Here is a 21291-nt window from a genome sequence, read left to right on the forward strand (position 1 = left end):
TATATTGTCTGTCTGCTCTAGTTGAACCATTTTGGTACATATAAAATGGTTGTTCCAATTTGCATTTCAAACTGACGTTGACTGCCTTTTCATTTGCTATTTTGTCATTTGTGCATTTTCTTTTATAAAATGACTGCTCAATAATTTTAGATTTAGAGACACGTTGAGCAGAAAGTGCAGAGTTCCCATATACCTTCCTCTCAACACAGTTTCTTGCATGAATGTAGTACATTTCTTACAATTCATGAATCAATACTGACTTGTTGTTAACTCCAGAGTTTACAATAGGGGTCACTCTTTTGTATTATACTGTATAGAGGGTTTTGACAAATGCATAATGTCATATCTACCATGACGGCATCATACAGTATAGCTTTCTGAAAAATCTCTCGTGCTTCATCTCTTTCTTCATCCCTTCGTTTCTTCATCTCATCCTTCATTCCTCCCCATAACCACTTCCAGTCTATGACCTTTTTACTGTTTCTATAATTCTGCCTTTTTCAGAATGTTCTATAGTTGGGATCATACAGTATATGTCATACTCAGACTAGCTTTGTTCACTTAACAATATGCAATTAAGGTTCCTCCATGTCTTTTTGTGGCTTGATAGGTCATTTCTTTTTATGGATAAATAATATTGCATTATATGGTTGTACCACAGTTTATTTATCCATTCACCTGTTGAAGGACATCTTGGTTGGTCTGACTTCTGGCAGTTATGAGTAATGCAGCTATAAACATTTGTGTGCAGGTTTTTGTGTGGAATAACCTTTTAATTCATTTAGATAAGTACCTAGTGATACAGTTGCTAGATTATACAGAAAGACTATATTTAGCTTTTTTAAAAAAGATTTTATTTATTTATTTATCAGAGAGAATAGCACAAGCAGGGGGAGTGGAAGGCAGAGGAAGATGCAGGCTCCCTAATGAACAAGGAGCCCAATGCAGGACTTGATCCCAGAACCCAGGGATCATGACCCGAGGTGAAGGCAGACCCTTAACCAACTGAGCCACCCAGGTGTCCCTGGAGGGACTATGTTTAGCTTTATAAGAAGCAGGCAAATTCTCTTTCAAAGTGGCTTTACTATTTTGTACTGTCAGCAATAATAATGAATGAAAGTTCTGTTGCTCCACACCCTCACCAGGATTTGGTATTGTCAGCATTTTGGATTTTAGCCATTCTAATAGATGTAGGTAATATCTCATTTTAATTTGTAGTTCCCTATTGGCGTGTGATGTTGAGCATTTTTTCATATGCTTATTTGCTATCTGTATATCTTCTTTGGTGAGTTATCTCTTCAGATCTTTTGTATGCTTTTAAATTTGGTTGGTGGTGTTCTTACTGCTGACTTTTAAGTATTTTTTGTATAGTTTATATATTAGTTATTTATCAGATATATGTTTTGAAAATATCTTCTTCCATTCTGTGGCTAGTCTTTTCATTCTCTTATCAGTATCTTTTTAGAACAGAAGATTATTAATTTTAATGAAGTCCAGCTTACTAGTTTTTTTCCATAGATCATGTTTTGGTGGTGTTTCTGAAAACTCATTGCCAAACCCAGGGTCATTTAGATTTTCTCCAATGTAAATTTCTAGAGTTTTGTGTTTTACATTTATGTCTGTGATCTATTATGAGTTAATTTTTGTGAAACCATTCATGAACATGGAATATCTCTGCATTTATTTAGATTTTCCTTGATTGCTTTCATCAGTTTTCTGGTTTTCTTCATATAGATCTTGTATGTATGTGGTTAGATTTATACATAATTCATTGATTGGTGCTAAAGTAAGTGTAATTGTGTCTTCAGTTTCAAATCCCAGTTGTTCCTTGATCGTTTACCGAAGGGCAATTGACTTCGGTATGTTAACCTGGTACTTTTCAACCTTGATATAATCAGTTACTATTCTGGGAATTTTTTTGTAGATTCTTTGAGATTTTCTGCGTAGACAATCATGTCATCTGCAGACAAGCCTTTTCTTTCTTTCTTCCCAGGATGATTACCTTTTATTTCTTTTTCTTTTCTTACTGGGTTAGCAATGAATATCAGTATGATGGTTAAATTGGATGAGGAGGAACATCCATGCCTGTTTTTGATCTCATGGGGAACAACGTTGTGTTTTTCACCATTAAGTTTGATATTAGTTTTGTATTTTTATTCTTTTAAATTTGTTAAGATGTGTTTTATAGCTCAGAATATGGTCTATATTGGTGAATGTTCTATGTGAGCTTGAAAAGAATACATATTCTGTTGTTGGATGAACTATTCTCTAAATGTCAGTTAAATCCAGTTGATTGATGGTGCTCTTCAGTTCAACAGTATTTTTTTTTTTTTTTTAAGATTTTATTTATTTATGGGGCACCTGGGTGGCTCAGTGGGTTAAGCCTCTGCCTTCGGCTCAGGTCATGATCCCAGGGTCCTGGGATCGAGCCCCACATCGGGCTTTCTGCTCAGCATGGAGCCTGCTTCCTCCTCTCTCTCTCTCTGCCTGCCTCTCTGCCTACTTGTGATCTCTGTCTATCAAATAAATAAATAAATAAATAAAAATCTTTAAAAATAAAAAAAAAAAACAAACAAAATAAGATTTTATTTATTTGACAGAGATCACAAGTAGGCAGAGAGGCAGGCAGAGAGAGAGGAGGAAGCAAGCTCCCTGTCGAGCAGAGAGCCCAATGCGGGGGGCTCAATCCCAGGACCTGATGTCATGACTTGGGCCGAAGGCAGAGGCTTAACCCACAGTGTCACCCAGGCGCCCCTGTTAGAGGAGTTTTAAGTCTTCAACTATGTTAGTGAATTTGTCTGTTTTCCTTGCTTTTGTATCAATTTTTGCCTCACATATTTTGACACTCTGTTATTAGTCATATACACTTTAAGGATTGTTATATCTTTTTAGAGATAAATAGTTTTATCATTATATAATGCTTTTCTTTATCTCTCATAACTTTCCTTGCTCTGAAGTCTGCTTTATCTGAAATTAATATAGCTACTCCAGCTTTCTTTTGATTAGTGTTATCATAGTATGTCCATCCCTTAACTTTTATTATCTCTGTGTTATTATGTTTAAAGTTTTCCTTTTATACAATAAATATGTTGTTGGGTCTTGTATGTGTTCTCCACCCAGAATCATACAACTTCCATAAGAAAATGTAGAAAGATATTTTCACATTACCTGGGGTAAGCAAAGATGTTTTTAGAAGGATCACAAAAAGCTACTATACAGAATTGGAAATTGGACTTCAAATAAAAAATTTTGTTCATCAAAATACACCTTAAAGATGGGGTACCTGGGTGGCCCAGTGGGTTAAAGCCTCTGCATTCAGCCCAGGTCATGATCCCAGGGTCCTGGGATTGAGCCCCGCATCGGGCTCTCTGCTTAGTAGGGAGCCTGTTTCCTCCTCTCTGTCTGCCTGCCTCTCTGCCTGCTTGTGATCTCTGTCTGCCATATAAATAAATAAAATCTTAAAAAAAAAATCCTTTAAAGAAAATTGATAGGCAAGCCATAGACTAGGAGAAAGCATTTGCAAGATTTTTTTTTTTTTTTTTGGACAGGACTCATAACCACAATATATAAAGAGCTTTTATAAATTAATTAAAAGGAAAAAAATAAAAATTAGGAACTTACGGTTTCTGGACTCACATGTAAAGAGCTTTGAAGGAAGAGATCACTCCTGTCTTTACAATAAGAAGAGAACTAATCAAAATAAAAAAACTTTTTTAAAAAAAGATTCCATTTGTCAGAGAGAAAGAGAGAGCACAGCAGATGGAGCAGCAGGCAGAGGGACTGAGAAAGGAGCCTGATGTGGGACTTGATGCCAGGACCTGGGATCATGACCTGAGCCGCAGGCAGATGCTTAACCGACTGAGAGTAACCCAGGTGTCCCTAAAAAACCTTTTTTTTAGATCCATTGGAGAAACGAGGTCATAGGGCAGTCTGCTGCCCCCGGAATTAGAGAGATGGGCAAATAGAGACTATCACAGTTTACTGAGAGCAGAAGCCACTGCTAGACCTTGGTTGGAACACTTAAAGGTGATTGAGTGTACTGGCTGCAGAAATAAAATATTTCTAGGGGTCCAGGAAGTCCACCACTCTTTCATGAATTTTAGCTTCAGGAGTCCTACCAGATTTTCAGAGTAAGGATCATAGCAAAATACTAACAGAGAAAGAAAAAAGTAACCAGTTTGAAATAAGCCCAGAGTGCTGTATTCTTAGCAAGGCTAGCTGGCAAAATTTTGATATGAATCTCATTACTTTAACAGATATTGAGCTATTAAGACTTTATTTCTTCTTGAGTCAGTTTTCATATCTTATGTTTTGTCAAGGACTTTTTTTTTTTTTTTAAAGATTTTATTTATTTGACAGAGAGAAATCACAAGTAGATGGAGAGGCAGGCAGAGAGAGAGAGAGGGAAGCAGGCTCCCCGCTGGCAGAGAGCCCGATGCGGGACTCGATCCCAGGACCCTGAGATCATGACCCGAGCCAAAGGCAGCAGCTTAACCCACTGAGCCACCCAGGCGCCCCATGTTTTGTCAATGACTTTCACCACTTTATCTGAGTTGTTGAATTTTTTGACATAAACTTATTTAAATATTGTCCTGTCATCCTTTTAATGTCTGTAGGATCTGTAGTAATGTTCTTCTTTGTCACTCCCAATATTAGTAATTTGTGCTTTTATTCCCTTGAGTTATATGATAGGAGGCTTACAATTTTATGGATATTTTCAACGATCTAATATTTGAGTTTGTTTATTCTTTGATTTCTATTTTTATTTTTATTATTTCCATTGTTACACATGTAGTTTAATTTGTTCTTTTCTGTTTTCATAAAGTGGAAATTTAGGACAGTGATTTTATGCCTCTCTTTTTAAATTTTTAATCATTTATTGTAATGATTTGAAAAGTAAATATGCTGTAAAATAAGTGATTTTAATCTGAAATGACTATAATTTCGGGGCACCTGGGTGGCTCAGTGGGTTAAAGCCTCTGCCTTCAGCTCAGATCATGATCCCAGGGTCCTGGGATCAAGCCCTGCATCTGGGGCTCTCTGCTCAGCAGGGAGCCTGCTTCTCTTCTTCTTTCTCTGCCTGCTTCTCTGCCTACTTGTGATCTCTGTCTGTCAAATAAATAAATAAAATCTATAAAAAAATAAAATGACTATAATTTCACCCCAAAATGACTGTAATTTCCCAGACATCAGTGTATCAATGTAAAGAACAAACACAAACAAATGCTGTAATGAAACTCAACTTCTATGGGAACATTTTCTCTAGTATAGGAAAATCAGTATGTTTTTAAAAGTTTAAGATGTACTCAAATACTACATATATCATGATTGAATCTAAAATGACAAAAATAATACATATTTTTTAAGCTTTTAAAAAATTTATTAATTTATTTAAGTAATCCCTACCCCCAACATGGGGCTTGAATTTATAACCCCGAGACCAGCAGTCACATGCTGTTCCAACTGAGCCAGCCATATGCCTTTCTTCTTTATTACAAACATTTAAAGTTATATGTTTTCCTCTGAGAACTACTTTAAGTGCAGTTTTGAAATGTTTTTATCATCTTTTAGTTTATAGTATTTTCTTAAAAACAAAAACAAAAAAAATATATTTTTTTTTCAAAAGATTTTATTTCTTTATTTGAGAGAAAGAAAGAGTGCAAGAATGGGGAGAGGAGCAGAGAGAGGGACAAGCAGACTCTGCACTGAGCTCAGAGCCTGATGTGGGCCTCAATCCCTTTCCCTGAGATCATGACCTGAGTCAAAATCAAGAGTCAGATGCTTAACTAACTGAGCTACCCGGGCTCTCCTTATTTTCCTTTTTTTAAACTTTTGGTTTAGTGTATTTAATTTTAAATATTTGGGGGACTTTTAGGATGTATTATGTATTATGATCTTTATTATTAATTTCTAGTTTGATACTCTTGGGTGAGTGAACATACTTTGTATGATTTCAAACCTTTGACATTTATTGAGAATTGTTTAGTGACCCAGCACATCATCTATCTTGGTGACTATTTCATGTGTACTTGAAGAGACTGTGTATTTTGCAGTGGTGGCTTTAGTGTTCTAGAAATACCTGTTAGGTCACGTTAGTGTTAGAGCAGTTCAGATATTCTTTTTCCTTCGTGGTTTTTTTGGCCCATTATACTAGGGTTAAGAGAGAGCTGTTAAGTATTTATCTTAACAGATATGGCTTATCTACTTTCCTGTTCTTTAAATTTTCTTTTATATATTTCAAAGCTCTGTTACTAGAAGCATTCATATTTATGATTATTTTATGTCCTTACTAACTTTGTGTCATATGAAATGTCTTTCTGTATCTTTGGTAATATTCTGTGTCCTGAATTCAACTTTGCCTGGTATTGATGTAGTCATTAGTTATTCCAGCATGCTTATACTAGATGTTTCAGGGTCTACCTTTGACATCCTTTTCCTTTTAACCCTACTCTTTATATTTAAAGTGTATTTCTGGGACGCCTGGGTGGCTCAGTTGGTTAAGCAGCTGCCTTCGGCTCAGGTCATGATCCCAGCGTCCTGGGATCAAGTCCCGCATCGGGCTCCTTGCTCAGCAGGGAGCCTGCTTCTCCCTCTGCCTCTGCCTGCCTCTCTGTCTGCCTGTGCTCGCTCTCTCTCTGACAAATAAATAAATAGAATCTTTAAAAAAAAAATAAAGTGTATTTCTTATGAACAGCTTATAGTTGGGTCTTACTTTTTTTCATCCAGAGGGCAGTCTCTATTCTACTTTGCAAATGGCATTTTAGACCATTTTTTTTTAACTTTTAAAAAGATTTATTTACTTATTTTAGAGAGAGAGAGAGTGGGGAAGGGGCAAAGAGAGAAAGGGAGAGAGAAAAATCACAAGTAGACTCCCTACTGAGCACAGAGCCCATGTGGGGCTCAATCCCATGAATCTCAGATCATGACCTGAGCTGAAACCAGGAGCCAGATGCCCAACCAACTGAGTTACCCAGGCATCCCTAGAGCATTTATATTTATGTAATTATTATTATGGTTGACTTTTCAATTAATTATCTTTTATTTGTCTGATGTATTTCTTTCCTTCCTTTTCATGATTGAGGTTTTGTTTTAGTATATATATACTAAAACAATATATATATATAAATATTTATATCTAACTCTGTTCATATACTAGGTATACATCTTTGTTTAACCTTTTAGAGCACAGTATGCATGCTTAACTCCCCACAGTTGACTTTCAGATAATGTTATTATACTTCATCAACAATTTAAGAAACTTAGAACAGTTGTACTTATTCCCATCCTGTTTGTTGTTTTTGTTTTAATATAATTTACTTGTAACACACACACACATAATTAAAACAAATTCTTTAATACTTACTCACATAATCTTTCTGTTAGGCTTTTTTCCTTTTTGCAGATCCAGGTTTCTAAGTGACATAATTGCCTTTAACATGATAAATTTTGTTTAGTATTTATTATAGTACACGCCTGCTAAAGAAAATTTTCTTGCTTCTGGTGAAATATTTCTTCACCATTATTTTCTCTCTTTCCTTTCTTTTGGGAATTCCAGTTACATGTATGTTAGATCATTTAACGTTGTCTGTAATTTCTAAGAACTCCTTTTCTCTCTTTTCTTTTTGTTTCATGTTGGATAATTTTTTGGACCTATCTTAAACTTTACTGAACCTGTTTCTTTTGATCTCAGACACTGTTCCTCCTATCCTTATTCTTTGTATGTTTGTGTGTGTTTTAGTTTGCAAAATGTCTGTTCAAGCTGTAAGATAATGAACATAGAACAATGATTCATAGATCATTTTTTCTTCTGCATCTAGTCTGCTCTTAAGCCCATTGAATGAATTCTTTATTCTGCTATTTAGTCTTATTTTCAGTTTTTTCATTTGATTCTTTGTTGTAATTTGTTTTTCCACTAAAATTTCCTATCACTTCATGCATATTAACTTTTCTTTCTTCCTATAGCCTGTAACATTTATAATATAGTATAATAAAGTTTTCATTTGTTAATTCCAAGATCTAGGCCAGTGTATATATGCTCCCATTGACTTTTTCTTTTACTTTTTGATCACATTTTTCTGCTTATTTAAGTATCTTGTAATTTTTTCTTACATGCAGGGTACTGTGTTTAGAATAGTTTAGAGACTGAGGTAACCACTTCTATGATAGTTCAAACTTTAGTGAATTGGAAATGCTCAAGGGAAGGCAAATCAAGTAAGATCAGTGACATTATTTGTTTTATTTTTTTTATTTTTTATTTTTTAAAGATTTTATTTTTATTTATTTATTTGACAGACAGAGATCAGAAGTTGGCGAGAGGCAGGCAGAGAGAGAGGAGGAAGCAGGCTTCCCACAGAGCAGAGAGCCCGATGCGGGGCTCGATCCCAGGACCCTGGGATCATGACCCGAGCCGAAGGCAGCGGCTTAATCCACTGAGCCACCCAGGCGCCCCTGACATTATTTGTTTTAAAGATTTTATTTATTTATTTATTTGATAGTGAGAGAGAAACAGCATCAGAAGGGGGAGGATCAGAGGGAGAAGCAGGCTCCCTGGTGAGCCAGGAGCCGGATGCAGGACTAGATCCCAGAACTCTGGGATCATGACCTGAACCGAAGGCAGTAGCTTAACCAACTGAACCACCCAGGTGCCCCTTGTCAGTAATTATTTGTATCCTGTGGGTCAGAGAACCATCAAGAGTATTCACATGTTTTCCATTTAGGGGTGACACAATTTTTTTTGAAATGTCTCATATTTATAAAGGCAGACATCTTGGTAGAGGTTTTGATATAGAGGGAAATCTAGTCTTATTTATAAAAAAGAAAAAATCAGAGACTTAAAATTATAATTATGAAAACATTATTACATTTTTTTACAGTTTACTTATGAGTAATGTATTAATCTGTTCTAGAATAATTTTAGTTAAAGATAGTTTCCATGGTATGTTTTGAAATAAGATACGAGCATACAGACCTAGAAATGTAGATATATGACTGGATGTAGCTGGGGCCAAATTGAGGTCATTATTATATGGTAGTATCAGATGATGCTTTTTATTTGTCCCTTTATAGTTTTGTATTTTTCCAGTGTTTATGGATTACTGTTAAAATTTTTTTAAAAACAGCATCAGGGGCACCTTGGTGGCTCATTCATTAAGTGTCTGCCTTTGGCTCAGATCATGTTTTCAGGGTCCTGGAGTAGAGCCCCACGTCAGGCTCCTGCTCAGCAGGAAGCCTGCCTCTCCCTCTTCCACTCCCCCTGCTTGTGTTCCCTCTCTCGCTGTGTATTTGTCTGTCAAATAAATAAAATAAAATCTTTAGAAAAAATAAAAAATAGCATCATATACCAAAAGAGAATGGCAGTCTCTTGTGGAAATTTTGCTTGCATTTAGGAATATAAAGCTTAGGGGATTTGTGGCTGAATTTTAGAAGTATTCAGGGTCTGGTCTCTGGTTTCTGGTCTCTGCCCAAGAATATAGCTTTGCTGTGTGTGTTAGCTTGGGTTTCCCAGAAAGCAAAGCCTGAGGTATAACCTTATATTTTACTACTTTTTTTGGAGTATAATCCTAAGGAAGCTGAGAAGCAGAGTTGAGTGAAAGGGAAATGAGTTAGTGAACTTGGGAGAGCAAGGTTGAGTTACTGAGTTAGCTAGTGATGCTTAATGTTGATCAATTTCAAAGAACTGGGAGTTCTGTGTATTATTGTACATTCAGCACATTTCATCCAGGAGGAGGAAAGGGGAATTTATCTTTGGTCTCCGTTTCTCATTAGTTAAGGATTCAGCCCACTGTCATTAACTGCTTACATTTCTGTGTTGTGCTGTGAAGGCTTCATAGTTGAGTGACACTGGAAGCCTGGGATGGGAGGTGAGAGGAATAGAAGCATGAAGGAAGGCACAGTTGTGTTACGAAGTCGTTTGATTGTGTCTGGTATTGCAAAAACTTCTAGTAATACTTTCATTTAACCTCTATCACTTACAACTTCAAATACATTATAGGCATTACCATGAATTTTCAGAAAGCGTTACTTACGTATACTTTTGCTTACTTTTACTTATGTATACTTTTGAAGTATATGTAATTCACATCAAATCAGGAAATAAAGCAGGATACAATAGTATACTTTAACTGTTGACTGACCTATTATATATAAAATGTTATTTTACTAAGAAAAGATATTATTTATCATTTTACTTCATTTAAGTTTATAATGTCTTGGGTATTATCAAAATTATTGTGATGACATCTGCCTTACCCATGTTATCACCTAAATATGTTCATTTCTGACCAAATATATATTTTATTTGTTTATAAAAATTCTAATGATTTTAAGTAACCATGATAAAATTTAGGCATCTAATTTTTAAAATAGTGGTAGATTTTGTGACAGTGTGCAAAATATACCCTATCTTTGGGAATATAAGGTAGAGAATCAGTAAATATCTTTAAATAGCTTTTGAGTTTACAGTCTTTCAAATTACCTGTGTATTATTATTTTTTTTTGTTCTCTAGATCATGTCTTTTCTCATTTTTAATATCCAAATCAATGGGAAAGTATAAAACATAATTTGATTAATTAAAAAATTCCTCTACCTACTTTCAGTGGATTTGGGTAGTGAATATTATTGTAGGAAATTGACAGTTATGGTTTTTCTACCAATTAATTATAGTGTCTTGGCCAAATGTATACTCTTTGTGTTTGAGTTTCTCATCTGTAGAGTATTAATAGTAATATCTGCCATACACATCTACCTCATAGAAATGTAGAGAAAATCAAAGTATGTATAGGAAAGTACATGTCAATTTCTCTAGGGCATAGGGTGTATTTTACTAATTACTGCAATCCATCATGTCATTCAGTATATATTTATTTTCAATAAATCACTATGAAGATAAATCACTTTGGTTTTTCACTTGGTTTTTTGGATACTTAATATTATTTTTAAGTGCTTTAAATAGTGTAAAATTTTCAAGAAAATGTCCTTAAAACATCTTTTACTTCAATTTGAATTGAATCTTTACTTTTCTGATGTGATGGTATGTGGATGGGAGAGATACTATGAAAGCACATTTAAAAAAAACTTCTGAAGTATTATACATATACATTTTTTATAATACATATACAAACAAAAGAAAACTTCAGAACTATTATACATATACATTTAAGGTGCTTGATGACTGAGCACCTGGATGGCTCAGTCGGTTAAGTGTCTGCGTTTGGGTCAGGTTGCGATCCTGGAGTCCCAGAAGCGAGCCCCACATTGGGCTCCCTGCTCAGTGGAGGATCTTTTCTCCCTTTTTCTCTGCTCCCCGCCCCCCCCCCCAACTTGTGTGCGCTCTCTCTTTCTAATGAATAAATAAAATCTTTAAAAAAAAAGATCATGATGACCGATTTAGGTGTTGCAATATTACAGATATAGGTGAAGTGAAATAAGGAAACTGTATGTTCGTGTAAATCATGAATTTTCAGCCTGTAAACTTGTTCATGTGGTTTAGATTATGCTTAGTAAATAGAAATAAATGGTAATTTTACTTATTTTAACTGTGTCCTTTTTGATTGAAGTGCTAGACTAATTAATTATTTTAACTTGAAAATAATGGAACAGCTTTTTATAGAGTTTTCTTCTTAACTTTTCACAGGTATTATTCTGCTCTAAAAACTATGGAACAATTAGAGAATGTTTTTTTTCCCCGAGTTAGTCAGTACCGGTTTTGTCAGCTAATGATAGAAAATCTTCCTAAACTCCGTGAGGATATTAAAGAAATCTCCATGTCTGATCTCAAAGACTTTTTGGAAAGCATTCGAAAACATTCTGACAAAATAGGTGAAACAGCAATGAAACAGGTGAGATTAAAAAGGAAAATTTTAATTTAATGTTATTCAGTAGTCTAAGTTAGAGAATATATCCAGAATTTACTTGTTTTTAGTTACATAAACTGCTTATTTTTGTTTAGTTTTATCCTTTTCTTATCTTTCCTGAACTTTGTTTAGAATGGATTTAATCAGCATTTTCTTTTGGTTTGCAGCTATTCCATATTTAAGTAAGGTCAATCTAACTTGACTCACCGGCCTATTCGTCTCTTGGGAATCTTCCTGTGAATGTGGTATTCTGTTAACTTGTGCCAACAGTCAGATTTGGTATAAAATTAGCTGAACCATGGCAGCCACAGAGGAGATGGGATTCCTTTTATCCTAATGTTCTAAATTGCTCTCTTTAAAAGTATTATCTTTGAATTAACTCCTACAGGTCAATAATAAAAAGAAAAGTGGACAAGATTTGGCAGATATAAAGTTAATGTACCGACCTTTTGAATCAGGAGGAGTTCTTCTCCTAGATAATTCCAATGAGAAATGAAGAAAACATGTCCTTGTGATGTTCATACCAGCTTTATTCACAGCTCACCCCAAACTGGAAACAACCCAAATGGACATCAAAAGGGAATGGATATACAAATTGTGCTATATTAAAACAATGGAATATTACTTAGCAATAAAAAGGAATGAAATTACTGATATGTATAACAACAAATATTAATCTCCCAGGCATTGTGCTGAGCTATTTCAGAAGCTGGATGCAAAAAAGCACAGATTGTGTTACTCCATTTATATTGCAGTTCTAAAGCAGGTGAAACTAATTAAAGTGAAAAAAATCAGAGCAGAGGTTACGTCTGGGTGGGGCAATCGTCTGGGAAGAGACACAAATGGGCTTATGAGGAGATATAAGCCCATTTCTGTTCTGTATCCTACTAGTCCAAATTGTACCGTTAAGATCTGCACATTTCAGTGTATATAAATCTGACTACAAAGTTGTAAAAAAATCATTGGTGTTTGTATAGTATATGTATGTGTGTGTGAAGTGAACAGGTAAAGGTTCATAGATGAACAAGAATCTATAGATAATAATTATTGAAGGTAGGTGATGAGTACTTGGGGGTTGATTACATTAATCTGTATTTGAAATTTTCAGTAATAAAAAGTTTTAAAATGATTAAAACTTAAAACTTCTGAGTTATTTAAAACTCCCAATAATCACAGTGTTATAGAAATAAAACAGTGCTCAACCTGCTTTCTAACCCCAATTTTTTTTTCTAAAGTATTAGAAACTACTTTAGAGAAGCTTCAGGTATGGCAGGGTGGGGCAGAGGGGGATGGGCAGGTAGGACCTGAGCAGAAAGCCACAGAGGGTACTGCAGACATGACCTTCTCTTCCTTCTCTGGCCAGGGTTTCCTGAGAAAATTTTATTTTACTTTATTTTATCTTATTTTATTTTTTTAAAGATTTTATTTATTTATTTGATAGAGAGAGACACAGCAAGAGAGGGAACACAAGCATGGGGAGTGGGAGGGGGAGAAGCAGCCTTCCTGCCAAGCAGGGAGCCCAATACGAGGCTCCATTCTGGGACCCTGGGATCGTCACCTGAACTGAACGTCAGCAGGCACCCTTATTTTATCTTCTAATTAAAGAAATATCAGAGTGTGTATCAGAGTGTGTCACAACAAGGAAATTTTAAAAATTCAGTATAGGAACTTCCTCCCTACTTTAACTTCTTAAAGAATTATCTATAAGTCAGATAATCTCCATTATATTTCTATTAATTTTTTCAGCTTTGCACAGTATTCTATGTCAGTTTGTTTAATAGATTTTAAAAATTTATGGAGTAAATTATTTACCTTAAAGATATATAGATTTTGAAAATTCTTTATCAGGATCACTTTAATAATAAATGAAAACCATATGTAATAATGTAGGACTTGTACGATAATTTTTTTTAAGTTGCTTATTTGTATTTATTTATAAACATATAATGTATTTTTATCCCCAGGGGTACAGGTCTTTGAATTGCCAGGTTTACACACTTCACAGCACTCCGTATAGCACATACCCTCCCCACTGTCCATAACCCCACCCCCCTCCCCTCAGCAACCCTCAGTTTGTTTTGTGAGATTAAGAGTCACTTATGGTTTGTCTCCCTCCCAATCCCATCTTGTTTCATTTCTTCTTCTTCTACCCCCCTAACCCCCAACGTTGCATCTCTACTTCCTCATATCAGGGAGATCATATGATAGTTGTCTTTCTCCAATTGACTTATTTCACTAAGCATGATACCCTCTAGTCCCATCCACATCGTCACAAATGGCAAGATTTCATTTCTTTTGATGGCTGCGTAGTATTCCATTGTATATATATACCACATCTTCTTTATCCATTCATTTGTTGATGGACATCAAGGATCTTTCCATAGTTTGGCTATTGTGGACATTGCTGCTATAAACAATCGGGTGCACGTGCCCCTTTGGAGCACTACGTTTGTATCTTTAGGGTAAATACCCAGTAGTGCAATTGCTGGGTCATAGGGTAGTTCTATTTTCAACTTTTTGAGGAACCTCCATGCTGTTTCACCAGCTTGCATTCCCACATACAGTGTAGGAGGGATCCCCTTTCTCTGCATCCTCACCAGCGTCTGTCATTTCCTGACTTGTTAATTTTAGCCATTCTGACTGGTGTGAGGTGGTATCTCATTGTGGTTCTTATTTGTATTTCCCTGATGCCGAGTGATGTGGAGCACTTTTTCATGTGACTGTTGGACACCTGGATGTCTTTGCAGAAATGTCTGTTCATGTCTTCTGCCCATTTCTTGATTGGATTATTTGTTCTTGGGGTGTTGAGTTTGATAAGTTCTTTATAGATTTTGGACACTGGCCCTTTATCTGATATATCATTTGCAAATATCTTCTCCCATTCTGTCAGTTGTCTTTTGGTTTTGTTAACTGTTTCCTTTGCTGTGCAAAAGCTTTTGATCTTGATGAAATCCCAATAGTTCATTTTTGCCCTTGCTTCCCTTGCCTTTGGCGATGTCCCTAGGAAGATGTTGCTGCGGCTGAGGTCGAAGAGGTTGCTGCCTGTGTTCTCCTCAAGGATTTTGATGGATTCCTTTCTCACATTGAGGTCCTTCATCCATTTTGAGTCTATTTTTGTGTGTGGTGTAAGGAAATGGTCCAATTTCATTTTTCTGCATGTGGCTGTCCAATTTTCCCAACACCATTTATTGAAGAGGCTATCTTTTTTCCATTGGACAGTCTTTTCCTGCTTTGTTGAAGATTAGTTGACCATGGAGTTGAGGGTCTATTTCTGGGCTCTCTATTCTGTTCCATTGATCTATGTGTCTGTTTTTGTGCCAGTACCATGCTGTCTTGATGATAACAGCTTTGTAATAGAGCTTGAAGTCTGGAATTGTGAGGCCACCAACTTTGGCTTTCTTTTTCAATATCCCTTTGGCTATTCGAGGTCTTTTCTGGTTCCATATAAATTTTAGGATTATTTGTTCCATTTCTTTGAAAAAAATGGGTGGGATTTTTGATAGGGATTGCATTAAATGTGTAGATTGCTTTAGGTAGCATAGACATTTTCACAATATTTGTTCTTCCAATCCAGGAGCATGGAACATTTTTCCATTTCTTTGTGTCTTCCTCAATTTCTTTCATGAGTACTTTATAGTTTTCTGAGTATAGATTCTTAGCCTCTTTGGTTAGGTTTATTCCTAGGTATCTTATGGTTTTGGATGCAATTGTAAATGGGATTGACTCCTTAATTTCTCTTTCTTCTGTCTTGTTGTTGGTGTAGAGAAATGCAACTGATTTCTGTGCATTGATTTTATATCCAGTCACTTTATACTAAATCCCTGTACAAGTTCTAGCAGTTTTAGAGTGAAGTCTTTTGGGTTTTCCACATATAATAATATCATATTGTCTGCGAAGAGTGATCGTTTGACTACTTCTTTGCCGATTTGGATGCCTTTAATTTCTTTTTGTTGTCTGATTGCTGAGGCTAGGACTTCTAGTACTATGTCGAATAGCATTGGTGATAATGGACATCCCTGCCATGTACCTGACCTTAGCAGAAAAGCTTTCAATTTTTTTCCATTGAGAATGATATTTGCGGAGGGATTTTTATAGATGGCTTTGATAATATTGAGGTATGTGCCCTCTATCCCTACACTTTGAACAGTTTTGATCAGGAAGGGATGCTGTACTTTGTCAAATGCTTTTTCAGCATCTATTGAGAGTATCATATGGTTCTTGTTCTTTCTTTTATTAATGTGTTATATCACATTGATTGATTTGCGGATGTTGAACCAACGTTGCAGCCCTGGAATAAATCCCACTTGGTCGTGGTGAATAATCCTTTTGATGTACTGTTGAATCCTATTGGCTAGTATTTTGGTGAGAATTTTTGCATCTGTGTTCATTAAGGATATTGGTCTGTAATTCTCTTTTTTGATGGGATCCTTGTCTGGTTTTGGGATCAAGGTGATGCTGACCTCATAAAATGAGTTTGGAAGTTTTCCTTCCATTTCTATTTTTTGGAACAGTTTCAGGAGAATAGGAATTAGTTCTTCTTTAAATGTTTGGTATAATTCCCCTGGGAAGCCATCTGGCCCTGGGCTTTTGTTTGGAGATTTTTGATGACTGTTTCAATCTCCTTACTGGTTATGGGTCTATTCAGGTTTTCTATTTCTTCCTGGTTCAGTTGTGGTAGCTTATATGTCTCTAGGAATGCATCCATTTCTTCCGGATTGTCAAATTTGTTTCTGTAGAGTTGCTCATAGTATGTTCTTATAATTGTTTGTATTTCTTTGGTATTGGTTGTGATCTCTCCTCTTTCATTCATGATTTTATTAATTTGGGTCCTTTCTCTTTTCTTTTTGATAAGTCTGGCCAGGGGTTTATCAATCTTATTAATTCTTTTCAAGAACCAGCTCCTAGTTTTGTTGATTTGTTCTATTGTTTTTTTGGTTTCTATTTCATTGATTTCTGCTCTGATCTTTATGATTTCTCTTCTCCTGCTGGGTTTAGGCTTTCTTTCTTGTTCTTTCTCCAGCTCCTTTAGGTGTAGGGTTAGGTTGTGTATTTGAGACCTTTATTATTTCTTGAGAAAGTCTTGTATCACTATATATTTTCCTTTCAGGACTGCCTTTGCTGTGTACCACAGATTTTGAATCGTTGTGTTTTCATGAATTTTTTCAATTCTTCTTTAATTTCCTGGTTGACCCATTCATTCTTTAGAAGGATGCTGTTTAGTCTCCATGTATTTGTGTTCTTTCCAAATTTCCTCTTGTGGTTGAGTTCTAGCTTGAGAGCATTGTGGTCTGAAAATACGCAGGGAATGATCCCAATCTTTTGATACCAGTTGAGACCTGATTTATGACCCAGGATGTGAACTATTCTGGAGAATGTTCCATGTGCACTAGAGAAGAATGTGTGTTCTGTTGCTTTGGGATGAAATGTTGTGAATACATCTGTGATGTCCATCTGGTCCAGTGTGTCATTTAAGGCCTTTATTTCCTTGTTGATCTTTTGCTTGGATGATCTGTCCATTTCAGTGTGGGGAGTGTTAAAGTCCCCTACTATTATTGTATTATTGTCTATGTGTTTCTTTGATTTTGTTATTAATTGGTTTATATAGTTGACTGCTCCCACGTTAGGGGCATAGATATTTAAAATTGTTAGATCTTCTTGTTGGACAGACCCTTTGAGTATGATATAGTGTCCTTCCTCATCTCTTATTATAGTCTTTGGCTTAAAATCTAATTGATCTGATATAAGGATTGCCACCCCAGCTCTCTTCTGATGTCCATTAGCATGGCAAATTATTTTCCATACCCTCACTTTAAATCTGGAGGTGTCTTTGGGTCTAAAATGAGTTTCTTGTAGGCAACATATTGATGGGTTTTGTTTTTTTTTCCATTCTGATACCCTGTGTCTTTCGATTGGGGCATTTAGCCCATTAACATTCAGGGTAACTATTGAGAGATATGAATTTAGTGCCATTGTATTGCCTGTAAGGTGACTGTTACTGCATATTGTCTCTGTTCCTTTCTGATCTACTATTTTTAGGCTCTTTCTTTGCTTAGAGGACCCCTTTCAACCCCTTTCAATATTTCCTGTAGAGCTGGTTTGGTGTTTGCAAATTCTTTCAGTTTTTGTTTGTCCTGGAAGCTTTTTATCTCTCCTTCTCTCTTTTTATCTCTCTTTTCAATGATAGCCTAGCTGGATATAATATTTTTGGCTGCATATTTTTCTCGTTTAGTGCTCTTAATATATCATGCCCGTTCTTTCTTGCCTGCCAGGTCTCTGTGTATAAGTCCGCTGTCAATCTAATATTTTTACCATTGTATGTTACAGACTTTTCCCAGGCTGCTTTCAGTATTTTCTCTTTGTTGCTAAGCCTTTTAAATTTTACTATTAGGTGATGGGGTGTGGACCTATTCTTGTTGATTTTGAGGGGGCTTCTCTGCACCTCCTGGATTTTGATGCTTGTTCCCTTTGCCATATTAGGGAAATTCTCTACAATAATTCTTTCCAATATACCTTCTGCTCCCCTTTCTCTTTCTTCTTCTTCTGGAATCCCAATTAATCTAATGTTTCGTCTTATGGTGTCACTTATCTCTCGAATTCTCCCCTCGTGGTCCAGTAGCTGTTTATACCTCTTTTGCTCAGCTTCTTTATTCTCTGTCATTTGGTCTTCTGTATCATTAATTCTTTCTTCTGCCTCATTTATTCTAGCAGTGAGAGCCTCCATTTTTGATTGCACCTCATTAATAGCTTTTTTAATTTCAATTTGGTTGGATTTTAGTTCTTTTATTTCTCCAGAAAGGGTTTTTATCTCTCCAGAGAGGGTTTCTCTGATATCTTCCATGCCCTTATCGAGCCCAGCTAGAACCTTGAGAATCGTCATTCTAAACTCTATATCTGACATATTACCAATGTCTGTATTGATTAGGTTCCTAGCCTTTGGTACTGCCTCTTGTTTTTTTTTGTAGTGAGTTTTTCTGCCTTGTCATTTTGTCCAAATAAGAGTATATGAAGGAGCAAATAAAATACTGAAAGGGTGGCAAAGACTTCAGGAAAATGCGCTTTAACCAGATCAGAAGAGATGCCAAATCATAGGAGGGAGAAAGGGGATAGAAAGAAGTTCATAAAAAAATTAAAATTAAAATTAAAATTAAAAAAGGAAAACAAATAAAGAAAAAATATAAAAAAATATATATGTATTAGATAAACTAGTTAAAGAAGTTCAAAAAGAAAAGGGTAAAAGTTAAAAAAATTTAGCAGAAGAAAAAAATAATAAAATTAAAATAAAATTAAATTAACCACAAGACTAAAGATTCATGGGAAGAAAGCCATGAGTTCTGTGCTTTGCTTTCTCTTCCACTGGAGTTTTGCTGCTCTCCTTGGTAGGTGAACTTTGTCTTGGCTGGATTTCTTATTGATCTTCTGGGGGAGGGGCTTGTTGTAGTGATTCTCGAGTCTTTGCCCGAGGCGGAATTGCACCGCCTTTACCAGGCCGGGCTAAGTAATCTTCTCTGGTTAGCTTTCCAGAGCTTTTGTTCCCTGAACACTTTCCTTAGAGTTCTGGAGGACGGGAATGAAAATGGCGACCTCCCAGTTTCGGGCCTGGTGGAGCTCGGGGCCCCACTCCTCAGTGCGCCCTCAGAGAAAAGAGCCCAATTACTCCAGTCTCCCTGGCCTCTGTCCATGCTCTGAGCTCCAGCCTGTGGCCGGTTCAAGGTAACTCCGAGCTGAGAGCTCATTCCTCGGCTCTGTCTCTGTAGCCGGCTTCCCCGGTCTAATACCTGCGAGCTCTGCGACACTCAGACACTCCAAATCTTTCTGCGACCCTGTGGGACCTAGGGCCATCCTGGCCCCGCGTGGCCTTCACCCTGGTTTAGCCTCTGGAGCTATGTCCCTCAGTGGAACAGACTTTTAAAAGTCCTGATTTTGTGCTCCGTTGCTCTGCCGTTTGCCGGGAGCTGTCCCTTGCCCCCGCGGTTTATCTTCCTGTCGTTTTGGATTCACTTTTCCACCCCTCCTACCTTTCAGAAAGTGGTCGATTTTCTGTTTCTTTTTTTAATTTTTTACTTTTTAATTTTTTTTTTAAAGATTTCATTCATTCATTTGACAGAGATCACAAGTAGGCAGAGAGGCAGGCAGAGAGAGAGAGAGGAGGAAGCAGGCTCCCCGCAGAGCAGAGAGCCTGATGCGGGGCTCAATCCCAGGACCTTGGGATCATGACCTGAGCCGAAGGCAGAGGCTTTAACCCACTGAGCCATCCAGGCGCCCCGATTTTCTGTTTCTTGAATTGCTTTTCTTCTCTTTGATCTCCCGTTGGATTTGTAGGTGCTTGCAATGGTTTAATAAGCTATCTAGCTGATCCCCTGCTACCTGATGTAGTCTCAGCCTGTTACTTCTTTGCCATCTTGACCTTCCTAAAAAGTTGCTTATTTTTAAAGAATTTCCTGTTAGCTGTTGCTTATGGACTGCAGGAGATTCAATCTTCAAATTATTTTTGATAGTATCTTTCTTTTTTTATAAGATTTTATTAATTTACTTGAGAAAGAGAGAGACAGACAGTGACAGAGATAGCAAGAGAGAGCACACAAGCAGGGGAGAGGCAGAGGGAGATGGAGAAGTAAACTCTATGAGGAGCAGGGAGACCAACATGGGGCTTGATCTCAGGACCCTGAGATCATGACCTGAATTGAAGGCAGACGCTTAACTGACTGAGCTATGCAGAGGCCCCTGATAGTATCTTTTGTTCAGATTAAATATTTGGTTGATAAAACAATATACTTCTTTACTGTAAATAAACAGAAGCTACCACAGAGAGCCTAAGCTGAATTTGTTTCCTGTCTTTTCTTTGGAAGCCATTTTCCGTATCATTGGAATGATGGAAAGATGGTTAGTTGTGGGCAGGAGCAGTGGAAAAGAAATGGTAGAAGCGTTGGCCAGCAGGATAGAGTTAGAATTTCAGATTAGTAAGCTGGAAAAGATAAAGACTAAGCTGAGTGTAAGAGAATAAAATTTGAATACAGAAGAATCCAGAGATTCTGAATCTAGAGACTATCATTCTAGAGACTATCATTATCTCAGAAACTGCATAGGTTAGGAAAGCCCTAGGAAAGTAGAACAAAAAGAGTGGATATTACCTCACTGTTAAGGTAGAATAATGTGTGGGACTTGATAGCTTTTCTCTGAAGTAATCATCTTTCTCCTCCATTGTTGACACTTAAAGATACTAAGAGGGCTGATGCATTTTATAATAAAATGAGAATCAGGGGAGCCTCTGATTGTTTTTGTAGCACTTCCCATATCTTCTCGGGCTACTAAATCTTTCTGATTGCCTCTGATTAGTGAGTGTTTTTCTGCACTAGAGAGTTCTGCAACATTATATTCTTGTCTTCAGCATCACAGTGTTTTCAGTACTTTTTCTCCTAAGCCTAGGCAAGGAATGCCATG

The 21291-nt window shown here is 36.5% G+C and overlaps 1 protein-coding gene across 2 annotated transcripts in view; it reads left to right on the forward strand.

Moving 5' to 3' along the window:
- EXOC6 (exocyst complex component 6) overlaps positions 1-21291 on the forward strand; it is a 231158-nt gene that overhangs the window by 48673 nt on the left and 161194 nt on the right. For both annotated transcript variants that reach the window (XM_044240115.1, XM_044240114.1), the window contains exon 6: positions 11634-11838. In XM_044240115.1, coding sequence (XP_044096050.1) covers positions 11634-11838 — 205 coding nt within the window. The remainder of the gene's footprint in view (positions 1-11633; positions 11839-21291) is intronic.

Source organism: Neovison vison, chromosome 2, assembly GCF_020171115.1.
Source record: "Neovison vison isolate M4711 chromosome 2, ASM_NN_V1, whole genome shotgun sequence".
In the NCBI taxonomy this organism is placed as follows: Eukaryota; Metazoa; Chordata; class Mammalia; order Carnivora; family Mustelidae; genus Neogale; species Neogale vison.